General features: G+C 28.7%; 1 protein-coding gene and 3 long non-coding RNA genes across 5 annotated transcripts; 2 read left to right on the top strand and 2 right to left on the bottom strand.

Annotated features, from left to right (window-relative positions):
- The first annotated feature begins 147 nt into the window (after window positions 1-147).
- LOC111031332 lies at window positions 148-1826 on the top strand. The gene is made up of 5 exons (XR_002604191.1): window positions 148-373; window positions 454-548; window positions 612-847; window positions 922-1015; window positions 1079-1826. It is a non-coding gene; the product is annotated as an uncharacterized LOC111031332 (long non-coding RNA).
- Window positions 616-7057, bottom strand: LOC111031333. Its single transcript, XR_002604192.1, has 3 exons — window positions 6986-7057; window positions 6527-6613; window positions 616-700 (listed from the first exon to the last, which is right to left on the bottom strand). It is a non-coding gene; the product is annotated as an uncharacterized LOC111031333 (long non-coding RNA).
- On the top strand, window positions 7039-27387 carry LOC111031331. The gene is made up of 3 exons (XR_002604190.1): window positions 7039-7170; window positions 7258-7408; window positions 26883-27387. It is a non-coding gene; the product is annotated as an uncharacterized LOC111031331 (long non-coding RNA).
- Window positions 11808-21088, bottom strand: LOC111031330. Of its 2 annotated transcripts, none has more exons than XM_022311223.1 (4): window positions 20737-21088; window positions 20456-20647; window positions 16851-17763; window positions 11808-12154 (listed from the first exon to the last, which is right to left on the bottom strand). In XM_022311223.1, exons 2-4 carry the CDS (start codon window positions 20630-20632, stop codon window positions 12045-12047), a joined length of 1200 nt encoding a protein of 399 aa, XP_022166915.1. In that variant the 5' UTR covers window positions 20633-20647; window positions 20737-21088; the 3' UTR covers window positions 11808-12044. The 2 variants fall into 2 exon arrangements, with proteins under 2 accessions (XP_022166915.1, XP_022166913.1); XM_022311221.1 differs by having other exon boundaries at window positions 20456-20670; window positions 20737-21087.
- Window positions 27388-27637: the final 250 nt, after the last annotated feature.

The raw sequence follows: 27637 nt of genomic DNA on the forward strand, positions 1-27637 counted from the left end.
TTCAAATTGAAAATTATTAATATTTTTAGGCTAAACCTAATAAACAGCTATAGTCTCACTAGATTCACCAGTTACTCCATTATTTTTAAATCAATAGTTATGTAAAATAAAAGCTGATATTAATTTTAAAATATTATGTTGTATAAAGATGTTCTAATGCTGGCTGCTGTATTCTGTAATCTTCAATTTGTGAATCATTGATTTGTTGATTTTAAGACTTGGTCACCTACATACAGACTACAATCAAAATTAATGGATTAATTAGAAACTTCATGCAAGTCATACACTTTGATCAATCAAGGGACACCATTTAAAAAGTCTTTTCTTCCAATTATAAAGATAATACTGCAACAAAAAGAATTTAATTATTAGGGTAATTTTTATTAGCATTAATTGTTTACATATTTACAATAAATCTATCAATCTTACTTTGAAATTGTTTTATATTTTTAGGCCAAACCTAAAATACATAATTATAGATTCACAAGCAATGATGTTATATTGGAATTAATAACCATAATTAAAGGTGATATTCATATTGCTAAAAGGTATAACATTTTATTTAAAAATAATATAGTTAAAAATATTATTAAAATATTATGTTGTATAAGGATGTTTTAATGCTGGCTGTTGTATTCAGTAATCGTTGATTTGATGATTGTGCTGTGTTGATTTTGAGTAAGGCTTGGTCGCTTAAATACTGCAATTAAAATAAATAAATCAATTGGAAACTTCATGCAAGTCAAACACTTAATTCAATCGAGGGACAACATTTAACAAGTCTTTTACTCCAAATATAAGGAAATAACACAATTATAATACTGCTCCAAAATAAACTATTATTAAGGTAATCTTAATAACACTAATTGTTTACATATTTACAATAACTATTTTGACGTTACTCAGCATTTTTATTTATAGACCAAACCTAAAATACGCAGTTAAATATTCACAAGTAACGCTGTTATCTTGGGACAATAAACATAATAAAAGATGATATTCATATTGCCAAAAGGTATAACATTTTATTTAAAAATAATATGTTTTAAAATATTATTAAAATATTATGTTGTACAAGGATTTTTTAATGCTGGCTGCTGTATTCTGGAATCCTCAATTTATGAATCGCTGATTTGATGATGATGCTGCAGTATTTCAATTTAAGAATGGCTTGGTTACTTACAGATAACAATCAAAATTAATTTAAATCTTTTGTCGTATCTTTAGCTGTCTTGCAGTCTTTTGTAATATTAAAAATGTTTTCATCGCAGTTTTTTATAGAATGCCTGTAACATGTCTTGGTTTCTACTATTAAACATACATTTAAGAATGTCTAAAGTATCTATTATAGCTTTTATTGGTATTTCAATTATTTAGAACGGGCCCCCACGTGAACATATTCAGTGGGGTCCATTATCATCTTGAAAAATAAATAAATAAATAAAAAAATAGTAAATTTGATCATGATTAATTTTAATTTTAATTTTGTATATTGACCTTTGTAAGACAGCACATGCTGGTGTGACACCCCCTTATAATTATTAATTTTAAGAATTTTATTTTATTGGGAAAATGTATTTAAAACAAACCGTTTTTAACTTTGCACTTCCTCTTACTCAGTACACATCATTTTTTACATTTTAACAAATTTAAAAAAAAAAAAAAATATATTTGTGTTATTCTAATGCAATTAATTTTTAATTTTACTTGTATAAAATAATATGTGTTCTGCCAAACAAAAAGAATGAAATTGAATTTCTAGACCAAACAATTTAGTTTTGTACCTATATTAGTTTAAAAAATAAAGTGATATGATATAATTAAAATAGATTTTAAAATTTTATTTCCGAAATGTATAATGTAATTCTGTCTCAAAAGAGTACAATTACTTTTTGCGCATCATGAATAATGCAATTAGTGCAATTTATGTACAGTAACTACACGGATAATAAATAAATAAAACAACAATCGGTTTCTGGCAAATAATAAAAAAATATCAACAATATACATCAGCATCCAACATCCGTAAGTATATAATACTAACTAATGGTGATGAGAGGGGGGCAAACTGATTACTCATGTAATATTGTTACTCAATTAATATATTATTATTATTAGGTGTAGTTTTACTAGGATGTGCGAGGTCTATTTATGTTATTGTATCTTAACCAATGATCTAAAATGTTGATTACTAATATCCTCTTGTACCTTATCAAAATGTCCAGTTTTTGTTAAAAATTTCCCCGCATAAAAAAACGCCCATCTCAACATCGATTATCCAAAATCCCAAACGTCAATCAACTGGATGACCCAAAAAAAAATATTATTTTGAGTATATAATAATACAATCTTGATAAGGAATAATCTTGAATTGCTTGGTAATAGTGGATTCGCCCAATATTTTCTTTAGCTCTAAATCGATAAACACCCGTGTAAAATAGAATCACAAATACACGATTTCATTTTTTTTTTTGACATGGGTATTCACTCGATTTCTCATGGAACGATTTTCTTATTTTGTTGTTATTAAAAAACAATAAAAACCAGATAGGTACTTGATAGAAGGCATTATAAAAATTATTAAAATAGCAGTTAAGAAATATTGATGATACATATATACGTTTTTTTATGATTATTTTAAATTAAAATTTGACAAAATGTCGAATATTCGTCGATTGTGTTTTGTAGAAAAAAAACACGGAAAAAAAGAACAATTTTTAAAAATTGATATAATTTGATGAAAAATTGAAAATTCAATTGAAGAATTTAAAATTTGATATAAAATATTATTAAAAAATGACACTGGTAACACTGTTTATTACACTGATTATTTTTTGATCTTTGATTTCTTAAAGTTCTTTTGGTGTTTTCTTCTAGCGGCATCTTTGATTTAGAACATTCATCTAACTCAGAACACCTTGAGCATAAATCTCGACTGGATTCGCACAAGATGTCTTTGCTGCTAATTTCATTTTAGATACAGGTACCATGGCATTTACTTCAGATTCACTCGCAGAATGATTATGTCCTATTGTCACGGAAGGGTTAGTTTTCAAGATACTAGCCCTTAGTATTGCAGGACAATTTGTGGTGTTTTTTGTCGAACATTTCCGTGTATTATGAATTATGATTTATACCTCTGTACTTTACTGTATAAGTGTATCCTTTAAAAGGTATTTTGTCACCGCCTTCGTTGGATTTAAAAATTTCCATTTCAATTTGTTTTAATATATTTACAAATTAGAATTTTTATATTATTAAAAACACTGACACTTCTGTGGTCATTAACTGAATATAATTTTTATAATATTGGAAAACACTTGTCACTTCACTGACTGCCAACAGGCTAAATTTGTTCACTCAAATAATAGTACCTATAGAGTAGACTATAGACTAGGGATGGCGATAATTCTTTTAGTCAAATGCTAAACTTAAAATCAAGTATTTTGAAATATGCTCGCGTGCCAAAAAAAAAAAATGAATTTTACTAGGTAAGATGAAAATAAAAAGCATGCAATAATTACACATATTTTATTAGGTACACATTTATTTGAAACTTTTATTTCATATATTAATGTGATGCGTGCCACTGAAATTTGGTCAACGCGCCACTTCTGGCACGCGTGCCATAGGTTCGCCACCCCTGCTATAGACGTATGAAAAGGTCTACACAGGGAATTTCCAGTAATAAAAAGTTATTTTACTTTATATTATAACACTGGTTATAACTTATAACTTATATTTGATGATAAAGTATGAAAAGGTCACTGTGATCTCTACATAGGGAATTTCCACTAATAAAAATTTATTTTACTCTATATTATACTATAAGTTATAGTTTAATTTTAATATATAAAAATGAAGAATAAGAGATAATAATATATTTTTATAGCATTTTTCCATATTATTGATACCCTTAATATTTTAATTTTCATAATCAATTATTAATATATTTCAAATTTTTAAAAATTGTTCTTTTTTCCTTATTCTTTTTTTCTTGTACTTTTTTTCCTTGTTCTTTTTTTCCTTGGTCGTTTTTTCTGGGATTCGTAAAAAAAGTATGAAACGCTCAATTTTCATGCCTATAAGTGCCAAGAGTTAAATATTTGTAACAAGGTTACTCATTAGTAGTACATACTGTGACAAAAATATATAAACACAGTTTTTTTTTATAGATATTTTAAGTTCAAATTTGGACGAAATTAAACATTTAAATCAAGAATAATGATTTTAGCTATTTTGTCTTAATTTAAAAATATTATTCGTTGGTACTTGAAACTTTAAAAGAAAACTTGCGGTAAGTGTATTCACCAAACAACATTTGAAGATAACTACCGAACTAATTATGTTTGTGACTTTGCGAGTCAAAGAATAACCGATTTAGCTATTTAGTTGCAGGAAAATATCTATAAATTTGGACATAAATTTATAAATAAAATGAATATTCAATAGATCGTGCAAAACTTACTTGGCAAGTATACGGTCATACGGAAGAAACAGAGACTACAGAGTCCAAAACAAAATTATCGAAATCAAAATTTTTTTGTGTCTGTGTACACTATAAGACGTAGTCGAAATAATGCTTCGATTTTCAATTTCAATATATTTTCCGGCGAGAAAATGAATCCAGTTGGTGAATTCAGGAGGGTCAACATTTAAAATTCCACCGGGGATAACAAAAACAAAATTAAGGAAAATCGGTTTTTGACAAAATTAATTTTGATTTTTGGTGTTGGTAACTCCGTAACTCCAACGTAGATACATGCTATTTTCATTAAATGTTTATATTAGCATTTTCTATACGTCATACAATTTTCAAAATATTTTGACTCACATTGAATTATATTTATAGGCATATGAAATGTTCGATTAATATTAGTTTTCTTAAACTAATGATAAAAAAATGTTTGCCCTGTTAAAAACCTGGAAACTATAATACAAGACAATTTTCGTAAGTTGTTGTTAGTGGAAATTAAAAAAAAAGTTGAGCGGCAGTGCAGAATAATTTTTTATGAGTGTCTGAATTTCGAATTTAGGTAAAATACGTACAATTCATGAAAATTTGCAAATTATTTTGTAGTTAAAAATTTATGAAATGTTCAACTATTATAACCAAGGATTGAAAATTTGAAATAAGTTTCACTTAAGAAGGTTATTCTGTAACCAAAAGTTTCCAAAAGTATATGAACACAGATCTTTTATCGTTATTCTGAGTTCAAATTTGGAAGAGATAACCAACAATAGCGATTTCATTTATTAATTATTTTGTTGTCTCAGTAATTTAAAAATATTATTCGTGGATACTTGAAACTTCTAAAATAAATTATTATAATATGCAAATAAGATTAATTCAATTTACCGGGCCTCGGCTACAGTACGGTAGTAATAATAATATAAATGTAATGTAAAAGGCCGATAACCCGTTTCCGTTCAGAATCGTCTTTCGTATCATCGTATCCAATGATATTATATCATTGAATTCAAATTTAACACCATCCATTATAATGACCCACTTCACACTTGTAACCTACTGTACATCATAGCGTCACAAACTTTTTTTTAAACTTATTATTGACATTTTAATGCAAATTAATTATGAAATAAAAAAAATGACTGTTTGTTTTTAATCATACATATACTGACATTGATATCTCGTGAATACGTGTACACATAATTTATTAATTTTTATGATAGGGTTATTTTTTCACGGCTTTTTTTGGTTAAAAATTTCTGGGGTTATTTATTGGGTGATTCCCCCATACCAGTTGTTGTGTGAGCAACACTATTGTTAATTTAGATGTTTTTTGTAAGACAGTTGCGCATCGTTTGATTTTTAGGTTATGAATAGTTTACCTTACGTTAAAAGGTTGTGCATAATTTGCGTATCAATATTATTTTACAATAGAACTGAAAAATAGTTGTGTTTATGTATTTATTTATTTTTAATTAATTTTTACTCAAATTATATATATATTTAATATTTGTATTATAACTATATGACTATATAATAGTTTAATGTGCCTTATTGAAATTAACACAATTTATTTTACTTGAACTATATGTGTAATATTTGTTTTTTGGAGTGAAAATGTGATTTGTAGTTATAAAATTATTAAATGTTATGCTAATTTGCAAAATGTTGAGGAATTCCGAATTTTTGAAAATTTGAACTTAAAACTCTAATTAAACAAAAACTTGTCCTTATGTATTTTTATTATCTTTAAGCTAAAAAATCTTTAATTATTCATTATATATATAAAGACTATATATTATATTGTATGTATGTACCTTTATATAATTATGAGTACTGTCGACAATTCAATATTGAAATAATCCAATTTATTTTTAGTTGTTTGTAACTATTTAGGTATTACATGTAAATTATTATGAAAATTATTAAATTTTCAACCAACAATTATTTTTTATTCCCTTTACATTGTTCAGCATGTCGAGGCACATAAAATGTACGATAATTTGGTGCAGGTAAACAAATGGTATACGGCCAAAAATTAAGTTTGGTGCTTACTCGTGCGCGCCCTTGCCACATAACCTTATAATAAATGGGTATTCCAAGGCCATATATCATTTGCGTTAAGCGTAATTTTGAATAAACCTAATGACAAAAATAAAAATTAAAGTAATTTTTTCAATACAATTGATTGTTGAAGGATATAATTTTTAAATTATTGGTACCAAGTGAGAAGGGCGCCCCTATGGGTACCGGTGACGTGTCGAATCCACAAGTGTGTTATTAGAATTTTTTTACAATAATTATTATGGTTATATTTTTTCTTTCCCCCACTCCGCGTGCAACGAGAATTGGTCGACTTATTTTTTCTCGTGGCAACAGGCCGCCAAACAGAACGGCATAAATGACACAGCATTTAATTCAGCGTTCGTTGTTTGGTAGCCCGAAATCCTTTGTGAGAACAACTGAATACAGATTCAATCATCCCCACAATGCTTACCCGTGTCTCGTTCTTACCGGTGTGTTGTTTGGAGGGGACGGGAGATTGTATAATGTAAAAATTCATTCGTGGCGCTCACCAACTGTTCAACCGTTCACGTCATGTTCACCGTTCTGAGCACGTTCTAATGCATGATAGACGATAGTCGATGCGATAGAACTTTCGTACTTTTGTCATTGCTCCGTTGTGGTCGCCGATCTGGGTAAAGCATATAAATTCGCCGTTTACATTATATTATTATTATTATTATTATTATTATTATTATTGTCACAATTTCGCAACAATACAGTGGTCGTGCGAGTCGAGTTACCTATTAACCTAGTGGCTGTGAATCTTTGTAACTTCGCCAATATTCACCATTTCCCTGACTCGCAAGTACCGGTGGTCTGTAAATTGACGTCAGCGTCCCGAAGATCTATAATTAATCATTGCTCATAACCGTAAGTACATTTATGATATTATTATAGTTCATATTTAGTTCATGTTTGTTAAGTACATTTCTTGGTACGATAAATACAACTCGATGTTTGTATTATACAATTATCAGTGATTATAATTTATAAATACTAGTATTAGTTAGGTAGGTATTTACTATTAAAGATATTTTTATATAGTGCTTACTGTGTATTCACATTATGTCATTATCTATGTAGGTTATATTTTATTATTTCCTTATAACCTATACGACATTATGATGAGCCGCCGGCCGCTGTGTGACCGTATTTGTCTTCTCGAACCCGTCGATAACATTTTTAACTCGTAATTCTGAAATATGATTTTTGCCAATTGTATTTTTTTTTCGTAATTTTGAGATATTAATATTTATTAGGATTTACAGTATATAAGTACAGACAATGTGATTGTGTTTAAGTTAGGTACCGTTAAATTCCTAACTGAGGAAGGAGGTACCTACTTCCACAATACATTTAATTAGTGATTGCCGATTAGTGGAATAACATTTAAATAGGTACCTAACTACGATTTTCACTTTGATTATTAACTCGTTTAAATACAATACAGGTCAATATTTGAATTATTTTTGTCTTTTGACTTGGATATAGGTAGTTTTTTAATTGAACAATGGGACATGGTTTGGTAAAATCAACAGTTCTCACTTCTCATATAATGACAATAGTGACAACTGATAGGTACCTAATTAATTTGAGTCATAAGTTAGGTAATACAGAAAAAACTATTAAAATGGCCCAGAATATAAATAAATAACAATAAATAATTGTATTCCACGCTCATTAAAATACGCACTTATATTATACTTACTCTATTTAAATTTGAATTTTGAACTCATTATTTATTCTTTATACTTTGGAATTTGATTTGCTAAGTATTTTAAAAATGTTTTCCCGATTTTTGGGATTCAATAATAATTTAACTGTGTAAGTAACTGTATCTTTACCTTATTGCGTATATTAGTTATACTATAGGCCTCAGATCATATTATACGATTCAAGCTATAGACTCTATAATATTTATGAAAGTACAATTTATTATAAAATATTGTGATGTGTTATTATAATATTGAAATTAAAGGGTAATTTAAAAACAAATTAATCTTTAATTAAAACTAAACTTATCGTTTCTCAGAATAACAGGGAAAATCCAAGTTAATACTATACCTATAATAACATATTTCAATTAAATACTTTGTTATCTAACTATACCTAATTAATTACCTTTGTTAGTGAGCTGTGGGTATAGGTACCGTATGCTTCACCCAGTTTATTTCCATAATATATTTCATGAATCATGAAATAACGAGTTGTATATGATATTTTAGTTGTTATTTTATAAAAATATTGCATCTTACACACGAATAACATAGTAAATTCTAGTTTACTAGTTTCAATAGTGTTTCTGTTATTACTTAGCTTTGATATTAGTGTTAATTGAAAATCAAACATTTAGATAATAACATTATCTGTGCTGAAGTGTCGGCTTTTATTCAATATTTTAATTTTCAAGCGAGATTTGAACTTTCTTGCTTGAAAATTAAAATGCGTCGACGCTTAATCACGGATAATTTTTTTACCTGAAAGTTTGATAATATATCAATTCACCCTAACATCGAAACATTCGAAACTAACAGCACACTAATACACTATTGAAACTAGTGAACCAAAATTTGCCATGTCGTACGTGTACGTGTTCTAAAATGGATACATCAAACGCATGGGTAGCGTTCTCAATATATAATCATTAATCGTAATATACGATAAAAAGTTACCATGAGGAATTCATGGTTAAAAAATACAGTTATAACATTTTTTTTATAATTCTGTCTTGAAGTATTCAAAATAGACCATCTACTCATTAAATTTAAATATGTTTTCAAAATTAATATCAGAGTATAACTTAATGAAGTACGTTGGTCGTTCGAACTCGTATAGGTCTATTTGTTTCAAAAAACGGTACTTTGAGTGGAATCCCCTTAAATGTGTACTGTTTCTTAAAGACGTAATATGTACGTGTGTATAAAAAAGGTTATAGTCAATGACAGAAAAAAAGCCACGAAATAATAGCTATGTAGTGTATGCAACCTACCTTCAATTTTTTTATAAATTTTTTTGTGCTAAAAAATATTTTATACAATTGATGTGACCAAAAATTAGGTTTAAAATATATTTTTTAAAATAAAATAAATATTCAATAATGATTAAAATAAAAATACAAGTATTTGTCTGCATGACTACATTACGCATTTTAAATTCCAGTAATATTAGGTATTAGCTGACATGATAAATGTCTTAATCGGTTTATCTTCACTAATTGGTCTAATGGTCTTGTCTTATCGCCGTATTTTATTTTAGGGTACTCATTGTTATTATGTTGTTTGTTATGTGAACGAAATTTGGAATTTAAATGTTTAGATCAATTGTTTACAGTCATGTATAGTTTTTTCTCTATAGTCCAATATTACTCAGGGTTGACAGCATAGGTGGTGCCATTTGGGGGTGCTTGGAACACCCGAATTTAGACTAGCATAATCAGCTTATTATTTTAACTAATAATGTACAAGTTCTAAAGTAAATTTAAAAAAAAATTATACAATGAGGCTATTCCAATATATTGCACACATTTCTGGGGACTCACAACCTTTGTACATTTTTTGATTTTTTATCTTAACTACTAATTCTAGATTGCATGAAAAATGTATCAATTTACTGGTCCATTAAAATTCAATGGGCCACTAAATCATGTTTGAGGGACCTTTAGTTCACTATATTGATTTGCTAAATGGTTAGTAATTGTTCATGCAGCTCAGCATAAGGACCTATTTTGTGTTAATACAGTGGTCGTCGCTTATTGGACTCACGGTTAATTGACTCATTCATCCATTAAACTCAAAACCGCTGTTCCCTATTTCCACATATACTAACAGACAGCAAAAAGTTTGCCTTTTTAGCTTCACACACCGGTAAATGGGTTCATTTTGAACCAAAGAAGGCAAAATCCAATCAACTCTAGTTGGATCATCTAACGTATTACAATATTTTACTACTTTATTTTTAATTAAAAAATTTATTTCTCTATTAAATACCCATATTTTATTTTTATTATTATTTATTTAATTACATAATAGCTGAAATTTCAATAAATGTTTTTAAGTAAACAATTAGCTTTTATTTTTAATTTTTTTGGTGACCTTTTGCCTTATTGACTCATCTAGTTAACGGATTAAAATGGTCTGATCTCAAACTATGTCTAATAAGTTGTGACCACTGCACTAAATAAAAAAAAAAAATTCTGAATAACCACCCAAATCTTAATAGTCAATAGGTACCTAAATTGAACACCCACCCACCCACACACATATTTTTTTGTAGATCTTGAAAATACATCGGAAACTTGGATATCTAATGTATTTACATTGAAGATATTATTGTACAACACCAAGTTTATATTAAATTGTTCAAATTTGGTTTTTTTTTTAAAATAAAAGTTAATTTGTTATGATTAGCCGAGGTTATCCTAGGGCTTACACATACTTTTGTATGGGTTGTTAAACCCACACATTATACATAGATCTTAGGATAGCCACCACTGTGTCTCATAAACTGATTAAGCATAGGTGTACACAGACTTTCAAATCAGGTAGTGCTCTGAGCCCATATATTATCATCAGCCCTCTAGTCAATAATTTTATTAATACAACTCATTTAAATTCAATTTTTTGAAAATGTTTTCCGTTGTAAAGTTTTGAAGCCCTGCTATATTATTAAACCACAAAGTGAATATAATGAATCATTCAATTTTTTTTCAAATTCGCTTTATAAATATTATCTAAAATTAATTACTGTATTTTAGGCATAATTATGACAATTATATGGGTAATATAATTGTCAAATGTGAGGTGCTTCAGTCCATGACAAATCGCAGACCTGTGTACAAGTCTATGGATGTAAACTTATAACAATTAATTAAATATAGTACAAGTTAATAGTTCTAGCTTATTTTATTTTAAGACTGGTTGACAATGTATAACTTTTTAAATCGTAAAATTACTAACCATATACCCATACCCTAAACTCTATAAACCTTCAGGGTGATGTATAGAACACTTGTGTAAAGTACATCCCGTGGAAACAAATTAAAAATACTTGTTCATTCAGTGGACCTTGGAAAACTCAACTAATTAAAGAATTAAATTGAGGAAAAAAATACATTTATTATATCAAATATTATTAACAATAAAAATGTATAAAAAAACAAAGATGAATTATATTTGTTAATAGATTTTTAAAAGTTTAGTTATTAATGTGATTATAAATATAATCTAAATGAATTTAAAAAAAAAATGTACTACTCTTGTTTATCATAATATTTTTAGAAACATTTTAAGAAAGTGGATTAAGACCACAAATAAACCCTTGATGGCAATTTGATATACAATGTCTGTAAATATTAACTTTTAGCCAAAGTTATATAAAATAAAATAGAAAAAAAATGTATTAAAATATAATTTTTAATTATGTTTAACAAACTAAACATCACAGTAATATTTAAAAATGAACTTATATAAATATTATATTTATATTGAGAAAAGTAGAATATTCATAATTAAACATTATACATTATTCTAGGTTTTTTTATCCTAGAGGAAACGCGGGTTGGAGTAGAGTTAACTTCTTTTCTCTTTCGTCTTTGAACACCAGTTGGGTTTTCTATTACTGAAACAAAAATTAAAATAAATACATTGATCACTGACTTATTAGATACTATGTATTACCTATCATGTCTTGTAATAATGAGGTTCAATGATTGATGTTATAGATTGTCATTCAATAAAATTTACAAAAACACTATATTATTTTTGTGTTTCTGTTATCATTATTTGAAGACTGTCACATCAATTTTCAGAAATATTAGTTTATAATATTACTAATTAGGTATATTTTATTTTATTATTGTGATTAAAGTAATTTATTTTTCTGTTAGGCATTAGTCCTATAGTAATTTTTGCCAAAAAACTTCATTTGAAATTGTCATAGTGTGTATAAAATATAATAATATACTCTAAAAATGATGTACTATTAGTTTCAAGTATCCGTGGTTAATATTTTTAAATTACATCAAAATAACAAAAATCATTAAACTTAGTTTAAATATATAATTTCATCCAAATTTGAACTTAAAATGTCAGTAAAAAAGAACTGTTAACATTTTTGTTTAGTTTTTTTTGTTACAGTATAAACTATTTATGAGAATCCTTGTTTTCAATTTTCAATCATTACCTAATAAACTTGAACATTTAATAGTTTTAGCTATAAAATAACTTGAAAATTTTAAAGATTTTGATAGTTTTTGTCAACATTTTGAACTTTGTATAGGTACTTATAGTTTTGTGAGAAAATTTGTTAATTTACGAGTGAATATCCAATGTCTTATTTTAAAGCCCGTAAAAATGTATTTGACTCTCCGATAAACTTTTACTTAATGTTAAATGTATGAAAACTTAAAGGGAATCTTGTAAAAAAATTTTAACTAGAAATAATTCGCAAATTTTGATAACTAGTTAACAATTTTTTCAGTTGATAACGATAAAGTATTGAAGATTTACATTTATGGAGTTACTATTCAATTTTTTTCAAACAAATGTGAAAATAAAGAGTATTATTATTATTTAGGTGAGTTTTTTTTATCAAAAATAAAATTAATATAAAGCAGTTTTTAATATTTTCACTTATTTTTAAACTGTTACTTACTAGATGTAACATAAACACATAATATTAATGAAAAGAATTATTTTTAATGTTTTCAATAATAGTGTTAAGTACAAATTTCATAGAGCTATTGAGTTTATAGATAATGATATGGAATAGATAGGCAATTACGATGACTCCGGCCCAGTGACGTCACGCGGCTATTCTACATATCTTAATATCTTTTAAAGTTATTTTTTTTTTTATATCGTATCTTCACAAAATCATTTCATATAACCATAACTACAATAATTTAACATTTAAAAAAAATTTAAAGAATTTTTTTATTTGTGTTGTGTGCTCCTTTAATATCAATACATTCATCGTTTCGTTCAGAATCTTTTTTTTAAAATTTATTTTATTTGAGATAAAATATCTGTACCTGAGGAGCACAATAAGTTTATATGCTTATAGTAAATTATAGCAGGATAAACATGACATGAGAATTCATCCAATTACGACACTCAATATTGACCTTTTTTATATACATATATAAAAGGATGGGAGGGGGTGAACAAGTAGGTCACGACACCATTTCTGTTTTAAACGTCTGGAATAGAAAGGACTGCGAGATTTCGTATTAACGAGTTGCTATTGGAGGTAAGACGATTGTGGAAGCGTTTGGTAATGAGCTATAGCTTCTTCGTGTACTAATTTTATTTTTAGATCAGTGTGGATAGTGTGGTTTGAGACGTAAGGAGGAGCATTTAAAAGTTTTCTGAGTGCTATGATTTGAAAGGTTTGTATTTTATTTATGTTTGATTTTTTTGCATTACCCCAAAACTATATGCCATATGTTCAGACTTGTTTGATTAAAGATTTATATATGAGCAGTTTTGTGTTGATATTAGTGTATTTGTTATTGTTAATGAATGTTTTAAAAAGGCGTAATCGAGAGTTTAAGTTTAGTCGTTTAGACTTAATATGGTGGGCCCAGGTTAATCTACGATCTAGAGTTATTCCAAGATATTTAACTGTTTGAGGATTTGGAATAGTGATACCATGGATGGAGACAGCTGGGCGAGGAGTAGGTCTAAGGGTAAAAGTACAATGCACGGATTTTGACTGGTTTATTTTCAACCACCAGTTGATGTACCATTCTTCCATGAGGGAGAGGTGTTTTTTTTTTATTGGGACGTTAAGGGCTTTAGTTTTGCACTTTTTGTTGGTTTATTAGTTAGAAAACTTTCAAGAGATTTTGTTTTATGTTTAGCTAACAATTTTTTTAAATAGTTGGCTAGTTTATTGTATTTTTGCTTGTGTGAAGGCAGGTGGGTTCTCATTAGTAAAGAGCCCTTGATCTACGTTTTTCAACAATGTTCAGAATCTAAAATATTAATTGTAATTAGTAATTATTAGTTTTATATTTTAATTAAATATTTTACTGTTCTTTATTTTATTAATGTTTAAATGTATTACTTAGCTATAAGACACAATAAGATAGAAAATCAAATATTTGACTTCCTGAGTTACTCGTGTCTTTCCAAACAGTTATTTTAGCAGCACCTAATGTGTTAAACTAATGTTAAATCAAAATAATAAAAAACAAATTATAAATCAAACTAAAATAAATATTAATTTTTTTTAGACTTCTATTTTGCCCCCCAAATAAAGTAAATGTTTTTTATTTATAGCCTGTTAATCATGTCCAATAGAAAAAAAGTTAAAAATTTGTTTCTTCGACTTCTAAAAAAAAATAGGGTGACTTCCTTCCTTTAAGTACAAGTAGGTACTTATCAAACCCAGCTTATAAAGAAAATGTGCACAAAATGTACTTTTAACTAACTGTAAGATTGAATTATGTGAGATCTTGGTACTACATTTTAAGCTTTAGGTCAAACATAAATGTTTTGGTCAACAATTATTTCTACTAATTCACAATGCACAAACAAAAAATGGGGACTATTGTGAAACTAGTAATCTATATAAAAAATAACTGATATTGGTATAATATTTTAAATCAGGGGCGTCATTTGGGGAGGAGCAGGGTGTGCAACGGCCCCGCTAACTTAAAAAATGTTAAAATAAAATATATTTAAAAGTGAAATGGCTTTAGCTGGTTGCTTAAATTGCTTATAAACTTTTAATTCTTTGAATTTATAGCTATTTAAAAGTTGAATTTGTCGTTATGAGTTTCAATTAGAATTATAAAAGGAAAGAAAGAATATTTACATATGTTTGCATAGGTTACCTACATTTATATATATAAATATAAATATTTTTTTAATGGCCTGGTGAAATGTCAAAATTGGCCTGCCTAAAGTTTGCACACCCAGCGAATAAATTGAAATGACGCCCCTGCTTTAAATACTTTTATAGCAAACAAATTAATTGTTCAAAACTCAATTTTTTCATTTAAAAATCGATATCTAATATATGAAAATAAATATTTATTTATTTGTCCTCTAGCGTCAAACATTTTCAATAACAGTTATATTAATAGATTCCTTGAGACTGGGGTAGAGTTTGTAGCTTTGTTTTTCAATCAATAACGGTCATGACTCATAATCAAGGTTGACTCAAGACCTTATTTTTTTATATAGGGTTGCCTTTGGTTACAGATCTAATAAAAATAGTTTTTACGATTGGATATAAATTTCTGCATTGTATTATATTTTGTTATTTACATTAGTAAACCTATTATATATAAATGTAAAATTAGGTAATAGTTTTTATATATTAGAGGCAAGTAATACCTGACTGATTTTGAAAAAAACCAATTGAGAATATCTCAATTGAAACAAAACAGAAATGATAGATAGATAGTTAGATTATAATAGATATAAAAATAATGTTATAAATTAATTTACATTTTAATTCATCAAACAAATTTTTAAATCCATGTAAAAAATCATTCAACACCAAAATATTGAAAAATCAAAAAAATCTTATTAATTCCAAACCTCAAAAAGGTTAGGACTGTAACTTAGTCAATTTAAAAGATCTAAATGACAAGTAGAAAAAAAAAGATTTATCTAACAAAATGACAAAATTAAAGTTTGCTATTAAAAAAAAAACTCAAGTTGTACTGTGCATGTGTAAACCAAAGGATTTATAAATTTGTTTTTCCCCAAAATGTGTACTTCTGTACTCCCTAGCTATCACCAGCAGACCATATAATAATCTAAGGCCGAGATATTTAGTGCTACACATACAATGGGACAAACTGTATAAAAAAAATGATTATGAGTTTGTTAGTAGGTACTTGATAATTTCGGAAACCTTAAAAGACTTTGAAAACATATTCATATATTGGTCTCCCTTGGAATTTGTTTTGGTTATAGTTTAGGACACGAAAAATGATCACTGACCCCCTGGTTCATTAGAGTAGGGTATTATTCATACCCTACTTTAGTGACAATTGGTTCTCAACATTGTACTGCCATAATAGCTTTTGTGTATAAAATAGTATTCACAGTGATTTGACAATCACTGTTGAAAAATTGCCACTTGGTGAGTGACGGCCAGAGATTATTTTTCGTGTTCTAGACTAAGTGCAGCTGCCAAAAAATTCTTTATAGGCAAAATACATTTGCTGGGTCAGCTATACTCTATATGAAATATGGAATAAAAAATAGTATTAACTATAATAATTTTCAAGCTAAAGCTATTAATGGTCATTGTCACAGAAATGTATTTTTAAAGAAACAGTATTGAAACTCACTATTTGTGTTTCCATTATCCAACCCATTTGCTCTGGGGTTAGTTGTGTTGATTGGAGCGGGAGCTTCTTCTGCTGGTTGTTGTTCGGCTTGTCCTATATTTAATCCATCCATTTCCTCTGGTTCTCCATACTGCTGTAAGAACATTCCATTGTTCTCCGGCTCATTTTCTCTAGGGTTAGTTGTTGTGTCGATTGGAGAGGGAGCTTCTTCTGCTGGTTGTTGTTCGGCTTGTCCTATATTTAATCCATCCATTTCCTCTGGTTCTCCATACCGCTCTAAGAACATCCTATTGTTCTCCAACTCATTTGCTCTAGGGTTGTTTGGAGCTCTTCTAACTATGATCATCTCATAACGGGTTTCTTCTATCATGTCTGAGTCACTCTCAGGTTCATACTCAGATTGATCAGTTTCCTCTTCAAGAGTTTCGTCAACCGGTTCGATTTTGATTGCAGTAATCGTAACTTCTGGTCGAATATTAACTAGCGGCAAATTTACTCTATCTCTTTCATCTGGTTGCCCATACTGTTCTAAGAACATTCTAATGTTCTCCAAATCACGCGCTCTAGGGTGTGTTGTGTCAACGTGATAGGAGTTTTCTGTCGCTTCTGAGTAGGTCTCAGGTAGATACTCAAGTGGTTCAGTTTCCTCTTCAAACGAATCTTCTTCAATTTCGTCAACTGGTTCTATTTTAATTTGTTTTGTAGTTTCTTCTGGTTGTGGTTCATTAACTGGTTCATTAACTGGTTCATCTAATGACTTCATATATTGTATCTCCGCGCTCTCTACATCTGGTAGAAAACACCGTCGTAAGAAATCTTCATTGGTTATTTGGTTTCGTCTTTCTCTAATCTCTTCGGGTTCAGTCTTTAAGTTATACAATGTCGAACGGTACATTTCCACATCTTGGTGGATCTATTTAATCAAACATAAAAGTAAAATACAATACTATATAATCAAAACAATCATTGTTATGTTTATTACTACAGTTTAATAACTGAAAGTCCCTAGTGCTCGGGATCGTGTACGCCTAGCCAACATCAAGTCTTATAATAATATAAAATGAAGTTTATTTTATAAACATACCATTGCCATTATGATGGTATCACAGTGATAGTATAAGTAAATAAATACAATGTACAATGACAATTATTAAAGTTATTGACGAGTGATGAGTATAGGCCTGTACTGGCTCACTGAGCAATCACGCAGATGCACAATGTACCCATGAAAATTACATCTTTACTGACTACCTAACAAAATTTTACATAAAAACCTGATGATTTTCTGTTGTTCCATACTACTATGTAAATACAAATGTTAACTATTTTTTGCGAAGACTGAAGAGTTAAACCTAAGAAATACGTTATCAAAACTGATAGTGCATATATAAAAACAATCAATTAAGGAAAAATATAGAGATTTTTAAGCAAAACCAGTTTTTGACAAAATTGATTAAGTTTTTTTGAAGTAACTAAAAAACTAATAACCATTTAATATTCAACGGATGTTTAATTAACATTTTCTATACCAGAGGTCTATATGGCCCATGGCCCTCAAAGAGTGGTAAATAATCTAAAAATATGTGTTATACTCAAAGTCATTAATGCACATACACATCAATTATCAGCCGTATCATAATTTATAAGCTAAACTAATACAATTAAACAGTTGGAGGGATTAACCATTATAAGAATTATTTTTCTTTATAATATGTTCATACATTTTGGCTCGCTAAGAGCTTTTGATATATTATGCAGCCCTCGAATGAAAAAGTTTGAAGACTCCTGTTATATACACTATTCAATTTTCAAAATAATTTGTTTCGGCAATTTATAAAAAAATATTTTGTTTGTTTAAATACTTAAAAATTAAATACCGAGGCTCTTCATAAGTTGTTAATGGAAATTTAAAAAAAAAATTACACGTAAATCTACTAGTAAGATTTTACGAGCGTTGGAAGTTAAAAATTGTTTTTGACATTCGATATGTCATGGATTTCAAATCTAACATCACCCATTGTAGTGACCCACACGAAACTGGCCCTCTTTTTTCAACCTGTAATCTTATGAACTTTCACTTAGCCAATAGGATTAAATAACAAAAATAAGGCATCCTTAAATGTTTTTGCAACTGCCCCATAAGAGCTACCAGTACAGGCCACAGTGAATTATTAATAATCAACAATAATTGTAGATTATTCTGGTGTAACCTAAATATAGTACACGTCAAAAATAGATATGAGAAATTTAAAAACACATTTTAATTTATTTAAGGCAAATAATCTACTTTCAAAATTTTTATAGATAATTAGTATAAATAATAGTCAATTACCAACCCTCCAAACAAACTACACCATCTTTTAAAATTCTACTAAATGTTGTTTTCAAAAATAAATGCATATAAATTCACTTTCTAGTCCTTACAGGACTTAACTATTTCCTCATTTGTTGTCTTTCACAATCATAGCATATACTCCGAGCAAGTTAAGATCATGACCAGTTAACATGAAAAAATCGGTTTTAGATGGTGAACTGGTCATGTTGCGGAACAAATTCACTTTAGCAACCCAGCACATTTTTAAAAAAATTTTTTCGACGAGCTAAGAACGATGGTGCCAAAAAAAATTTGCGCAAACCAATATTTTGGAAGTTATAGTTATCCAAAGTTTGCGATTTTACGTTGATACGCATGCGCGCAACACTACTATAATGCCTCGCACAATAAAAAAAAAAGATAAACAAATTTCTGGTATACTATAAGGTCTATGGGTATAATCATCATTAATCATATTATCATTTATTTACATATCGATATTGTAATCTGTACTATCGTCGTCATTGAAACTGTCCGAGTCCTCGGAAATTACGTAATCCCCATTTTCGGTGTGTGCAGCTGTCGAGTATAAATGGCCAGCAAATTAAAAAAATGCAGACAAAGGTTCAACTTTTTTGGCACGACATTGTTTCAAAAACATTAATTTTGCCATGTATCCGGCGTAAAAATGTTATTTCCTACTGTATTGGGTGAGCGATGCTTTCGCTAACGAAAATATCCCTCGATTTTCTATGCAACACCTACCAAAGTGGGCCACCAATTTGAAAAAACATCGTACATGGATGCCATGCCAGCAGCACTCGTCGCTACGTTCCGCTCCGCAAACCATAAATATCCCCCGACTTGCTGTGCAACACCATCCCAAGTTGGTCACAGGGTAACTACCAGCTCGCCAAACTCAAATTACTTCGCGCAACATTAAAACAGTCTTGCGCGCATGGCGCATACGTATATATAAACGTAAAATCGCAAACTTTGGATGTCTATAACTTTCAAAATAATGGTTTCCGCGATTTTTTTTTGGCACCATCATTCTTAGCTCGTCGAAGTACATCTATTTCAAAAAAAAAAAAAATTAAAAAGGTGCTGGGTAGCTAAAGTGAATTTATGCCTCAAGTATTTATCATCAAACATAAAGTCAACAGGGCTACTCCGACCACTCCTCTTAGTAGGTAATATCAAAAACGACGAAACGATAATGGCTAAGTGTACGACAGGTCTGTCTATGAGTGTTGTCCACTTACTTAACAATTGTAATTGTAATACTCACATTCTTAGCACCTACCATGCCATATATACTGACATAGGGGGTTTCTTCAGTAATAGAAGTATTTGGCTCCGAGTCGTCATCATCACTGCTGGTTCCAGGCAAGTCGTCACCGCTGGGACGCGGGTCATAATTACCGCTGTACCCAGGAACGTTGTGGTTTAAGTAGTTCGTTGACATTTTATCTAGTTACCGCTAGTGCAACAGACGATGATTATCTATCATTTTTATTATGAGAGTATTAACGAAACAGAAAAAAAATAAAATAAAATAAAAATACTTACCTAACGATGTATAAAAATTGCACCCAAAACACTTAGATGTTTCCAGCGAGGAACGCGCAAATTACAAACAAAACACAGCAGCAATAAATAATGTTTTAACCTCTAATTGTGTTAATAACACGAGACGCTGCTGTCAATATCGAGCTCAGCGTCAGCAAAAACCTACTAGAGAGTAAGTTAACCTCTTATTGTGAGGAAAAAAACGCTGCGGCGTCAGTCGTACAGTCGTGGCAACGTGGTCTCAGAGAGCACCAGGGCAGGCTATAGACTAATGAAATAATAGGTTAGAGGCTAAAACTCATAAGAGATGCACCGACGCACCGTGCACGAAACAAAGAGCGATAAGCGGGAACGACGTAATAAATAAATAATATGTTGGGAGAGTTGGTAATTGGTATGTACAGCTCCTGCGTGGGTATCGACTGGAATTTTGATTTTGTAAACAAATCGGACGCGAAACGACAGTTGCCTACTTGCCTGGCTACCTCCATAGATAACAAATACAAATGGACTTCGACGCCACGGCAGACGATGCGGATAACAGAATATAAACATACTATAATTTCCCGGCATAATAGATCTATTTTGTAATGTATAATTTCGAAAGAAAAGAAATACAATAATGACCGTTTATAAGGATCCAGCCTGTGCTGTTGTTCCAATGATTTATTGGTATTTATTTCGGATGTGCTCAGTGACGGAGCACAAAATGTTGTATAAAAGTATATAAATAGTAATATGCTATGTAGCAAAGAAATTAAAAGAACAAAATTCACGAGGTTTTAGAAGATGCCATATGTCAACACACACATTTTGTTGTTTCTATCTGAGAAGATTAGCATAGTAGATGATGTTAAGCTTCGTTAGGTTAGGTTATAAAACTTAATGGTAAGCACATATTCTGTGTTTGTGGGTTCTTACCATAGTTGTGTTTTTTGACAAGATTTGGGTTTATAATAAGTATAGCGCAAATTAAAATTCTCACTAAGAAACTGAACTACCTTAAAAACCTACGTACCAATACACATAATGTTCTTAGCATTAGCAATTTGAATAGGCCGATCACTCAGATTTTTAAGCGAACGAATCTACGTGAAGTGTGAACTACTGAATGTAAATTTCTAAAGGTGTTCTACGTACAAATATTTCAAACAAAAATTACTGTAATATTAAATTTTTAAAGCTGTAGTGCTTATGAGACCTGCTTTAAGTTTGGTTGATTTAATCATGAAAACTTATTGAAACTTAAAATAATGGTAAAAAAATACAACTTACGTTTTTGATATGAGTTTTTAATACTTATTTCCAGTTTGAAAAAATACAGTAAAATTATCACAGTTTATCAATAATTAGTTTAAGTATCTTAAATGGTAAATCATATAGGTAGGTAGTTAATCTTTCGTTTAACCCGATAGCTGTACAATAAATAAGCCTTAAAAATATAAATATTTTTAATAGTAAAAAATTAATTTATGATTTTCAAACAATTGTTTAGTACATCCATTTTCTGATTGTCGATGTCGATGTATGGAAGTGGAAATCGTTGAGCTAAGTAAAGTATAAGGTATTAGGTCTTCAGGATATACAGTTGGTTGAGTACACAATAAATATATATATTGTATATTTATGTAAGATTCCGTATGGTATATTTTTTATTTCTAAAAAATGTCTAGGTACCAACAAATTCGATTCTATTTCAATTTAGTTTTTTAAAAGTTATACATAACAGTTTTTAGTAAATAAGACATTTAAATGAAAATACTTAAGATGAATACCATTATAGTATATGTAACCTAAATAAATACTTAATACTATTCATGTTATATATATTTTAAATACAATTTAGTATATTTTTAGTAAAAATGTTTTCTGTAATAAGTTTTTTTTTTTATTGAGTGTAATTCATGCAGTTTTGCTATAACATGTCGTAAGTACAAGTTGGGAAACGAAATTAGTTGAAAAATAGATTTTCGTTTATAGTTATATCCTAAAAGGCCTGCAGTATCACTATACTATGTACCATGACTTTATTTAGTCATGCTATGTACTTACCTATAATTTGTTAAAAAAAATCCAAAATATTTAAAACTTGCAAAAAACCTTAATTATATTATATTAAACCATATTATGCAGAAAAAACATTTTTTTTCCATCAAATTAATTTGGGCATGGAAGCAAGATTGACGCAGTGTATTAATACATTACAAATTGAATATTAAAAAATGGTTTGAGGTTTTATTTAATATTTTCCCCAAATTCCTGTTCAGTTAGAAAAATATTGTTTTAGCAAAATAAAAATAAAAATAAACTTTAATTTATGTAACCATTGAAAGTTTTATGAAAACATATCAGGTTTATGACAAATAAATACTACTTATGCATTCATAAAATATCATCTATTTTATTTTACTTGACTTAGCTTATAATCACAATTAATTTACTCATGAAATCATGTACTCGTGTCTATAGAAACTATTAAAGTAATTTATCATTTTACGACTTATTATTAATTATTGATATATTAAATATTGTACGTCAAGTCTTATACGATGTGTCATAATTGTGAATCCAATAAATAATTAACACATTAGAGACGAATGACTTGACCGACAAGTTCGTGTTATTTAGTACCTTAGGTACCATTGAATAAACGATAATGCGAAGCGAGAAAAAATATTTGTTGACTTAATGTTAAGATTATATCAATGACACCTAGGATTTAACAGCGTCAAGAAATCATATACGCAGGATTCAGGAATATGTTTACCAATACACCACTAATTAATAATTAGTGAAAAAATAATGGACTTGTAACTTGTTAAATGAATTCATCGTCTGCCACGTTATAATAAATAAATCTATGTAAGTCTCCGATATGTTTTATTTTATACATTCTTTTCTCGACAAAATGGTAAGTTTTTTAGCAGTAGAGAATATAAAAAAAATTATATTTCCGATATTCTCACTTGCGAGAACTGTGCCTATAACCTAACCACTTGAACTGAAATGCGTTAATGTGGCCGTAGCACACAATATTTGTTTGTGGTTTTAGAGTATTAGACCAATAAGTGTAAGATTAGTTTACTTGCTCCCCGATGTCCAATTACCAATTGTTTTAAATATACGCATCTATTTTTCTAAGTTATGTAGGAAATACATTTTTGATTTTTGTATTTAACAAGACTGAAAAAAAGTTATCGGAGACAGATCTTTTTTCAAAATTTAAATCGGGTCACTGGAAGTAACAAAATAAATCTTTTTCTTATAGCTGTGTTGTTGATACCACGATTTTAAAAACTAAATTTGGTGACCTGTGTGACACAGATAACTGATAGGTTCTTCTATTGGAATTGATGAATTGTAGATGATCTTCTACGATTTACGGTCATCATCTTGCTGATCAATAAGGGACCTAGATAATGTTAATTTACTACTAACACAATGATACAATTACAATTTACATATTATTTGATTTAAAGTCACCCATTGATATTCGAGCCCACTGTCAAATTAATATCATTATTCTAATTTATTCATAATTAAATTTATAATAATCGTATTCAATACATTTTTACAAGCTATAAAAAGTTCCAAATCAAATAGTTGGTGCTATTTATTTTAATAAGTTTTTATTTTTAATTTATACAGTAATTATATAAGCCACAGTGAACACATTTAAATATTGAATTATCTATTTATCTGCTTCATTATTATGACTGGTTTGTTGATTGATTATTGTTTTGTTACATTACTAATATTTAAGAATCAAAAACGTTATTTACTCTAGTAATCTTTTTAACTTAATGCATTTAAAATATTTTTCTTCATTAGTAAGCCGTAACTCATAAGTCAAACAGACGTGTGAACACTGAATGTTCGTCATTCATTCATCATGTAAAGATGTAAAGATATAAGATTTGTTGTCTATATTATAATATTGTATTAATGGTCATGTCTTGTATAGGCTGTATGCGAGTCATACTAATCAAAATTACATTATAATGTGATCAGTTGACAGTTACTGCTTTTTTGCTTAGTATATCAATTGTACAGTTTAAAAATACGTACATGCATTATCACGTTTAATATAAAATCTATTGCAAATACAGCATTTTTTCTAAGGTTAACAAAAATACACATTAACATAACGAATATTTTGATATAATAAACTAATTTTTCACATTTACTTACTGTCACTTACTGCCTTTTGGCTAAGGAGGGCAGAGTAAATGTCGAGCGCGTAATTGTTCCAATTTTAAATTGTTTGTACATACGATATGATAAAATCATTAAAACATATAACATGATAATCATCTTATTTTTTTTCTTTTATGAACAATTTGTGCTCGTACGATTGTCGTATTCGAATAATTTTCCTGTGAATAATTGTCGCTCGAGCAATTGTTGGGAGAAGTATATTATTTGGTAATACAATTTCAATTGGATTTTTGGATAGGTGAATGTGAATGCCATAAAATGTGCATATAAAATGAAAGAAACTGCTAAACAAACTAGAACGAATCCAGCGGAAATATGTGCCGAAAATGCGAAGACTTGAGACCCATAATCACAAGCCAGAGTTCCACCTGAACCTATAATAATGAAACAAATTTGTGATTTTTAAAACTATTATTAATAATTTTTATTTTACGTTTTCCACCAAATTGTTTATAGTATTATTGTGTCATTCTTTTATGTTTTATTAATAAACTTAGAAACAATGATTGTGACTTTTAGATAAAAATACATTTTTTACGTTTTTTTCCTAGATTCTATGGAAACATATAGGTATACAATAATAACAGAACGATTTGCTTCATACGGTGACAATAAAATCGATTATTTTACTATTCAATAATAATTCAAATGTTTAATGTTTATTCTTTAGTAAAAACATCACATGTGTCATACAGATATAACACACGAGATTACTTATTTACGTTTAAAAAATATACAATTAAAAAAAATATCAATATCCTTATTCAGCAGTCAACATCACATAGTTTATTTATAATATTATCTACATTTAAACATTTTACATATTTCTTAGAAACCCGAACAGTCGTCATCGACTATTTGTTAATAATGGTTTAATTCTGATGATTCCCCCAATACACTGTTCCTATGAAAGCAAAGGGAAGTTTGGAACGAATTTCAGTTAGGGCGGGGCTACCTATACAAGGCATTTTCCGTCGAATTCAAATGCAATTGGTTTATATCGGATTAGCTATATACACGTTGGATGTACTACAAGTTTCCATCCGCGGCGGAAAACGCTGGTCGCCTTGCGTTTTTCGGACAAACGCTGAAGTACCTAATACTCGTAAAAATACAAACTCCTAATTGTACATTGATTTAAATTAGAGCAGGTTACACCAGTCGGAAGACGCGGTGGAAAAGATAATACACACAATATAATGTATACCTATTTTAAACCATGTTACGAAACTTGTTTAGTGCCACAAAGTACCTACTATCTTCTTAAAAATTAAGTACCTCCCGAGAACTAACATAGCAAACTTTGTAGTTAATTTGTTCATTCATATCATAGAACAATTAAGCTCAATCCAATTAATTTTGGTCATTTAACATTGCAATGAATATAATACGTATTTTATTGTCGTACCTTCAGTAACCATTTGTTCTGTTGTATTATGTATAAGAACGATACATATACGCAAAATCGGCACCAACCAAAATCTTGAATAATCCATAGGTAGTATAATTTAACCACAATCTTAGATTGTGAAGTGAGTAAAACTTGAGTTTGTGATAATCCTTAAAATATTATAAGATCATAAAAAACACGTTTTTGTAAAATTGTATTGTTACAATGTTACCTATGTGTTTTATACCAACCATAAATTCTCTAGAATTATATACGTCTACACATTGGAAGTGTGTATTTGCACGTTCTTGCATGCCGCAAACGACACCCTTGTATCATACGTCTTTCTTACTCGAATATTGATGTAAATAAAGTTACTATTGATATTTATTATTTGATGGAGCCTAAAACAATATTTTAGTTGTATGGCTTTTTACAAAAAAGTTCAATATATTTAGTTATGAATTATAATAACTTATAATATATTCACAAGATTAATGTTTATTTATTTGTTTGTTTGTTTGTTTGTTTGTTATAGTCTGCAAAGAAGAGCTTTCGGAGAGAACTATAGGATAAGAATGCCTCACATTGACCATTCAACATTGTCCTCATAAACGTGTAGCTATGGCTATATTATATATACCTAACTAAAACATATATAAAAATATAAAATTTTAGTTATATTTTTTTCTACATGTCATGTAAAACACATTGAGTTATATAGGTGTCTGAGAAAAAAAATTGTTTAACATATGTCTTAAGGAAACAAATGTAATTTTCTAGAGCAAATTTTTAAGTTGTATAAAATTATTACATAATTATTAAAAAAAAATATTTTTGTAATGAAGTCAATGTTGGACAGTTTACACTATAGTGATTGCCTGACACATCAAAGGACCACATCTGTATTTTTTTTTTAAGAGCCATCCCATACTTTGTTGTAATTAATTGCCATGTTATCATAATCTCACTTTCCATCAATTTATTTTTGTAAAGCATTTATAATTTTCAAATTGAATAAATAAATATGATGTTGAGTTAGAGCTACTGTCTTGAATTTTTTATGATTGATTGAAGAATGACTGAAATGATGTAGTATTGCAGTTAGAATTTTAATTGCATTATTATAGGACTTCGTAATATACAACAGGCATGAGGCAACAGCTAAGGTTATATTAGCCTATATATTATGTACATAAAGAATTAAATAATTAATATAAAAAGAAAACATTGATAAAAATGTAATATTAATTTTGTACAATTCATGATGTCTGCTGTTTAAATTGTTTAAGT

The sequence above is a fragment of the Myzus persicae genome, unplaced genomic scaffold (assembly GCF_001856785.1).
Source record: "Myzus persicae strain clone G006 unplaced genomic scaffold, MPER_G0061.0, whole genome shotgun sequence".
In the NCBI taxonomy this organism is placed as follows: Eukaryota; Metazoa; Arthropoda; class Insecta; order Hemiptera; family Aphididae; genus Myzus; species Myzus persicae.

Excerpts from the sequence above, each read along its gene's own strand:
- LOC111031330 (XM_022311223.1), bottom strand. The coding sequence starts at position 20,632 with ATGTCAACGAACTACTTAAACCACAACGTTCCTGGGTACAGCGGTAAT. Across the intron at positions 17,764-20,455 it reads GCATGGTAGGTGCTAAGAAT|ATCCACCAAGATGTGGAAAT; the intron begins GTGAGTATTACA and ends TTGATTAAATAG. Across the intron at positions 12,155-16,850 it reads GGATAATGGAAACACAAATA|TAATAGAAAACCCAACTGGT; the intron begins GTGAGTTTCAAT and ends TTTTTGTTTCAG.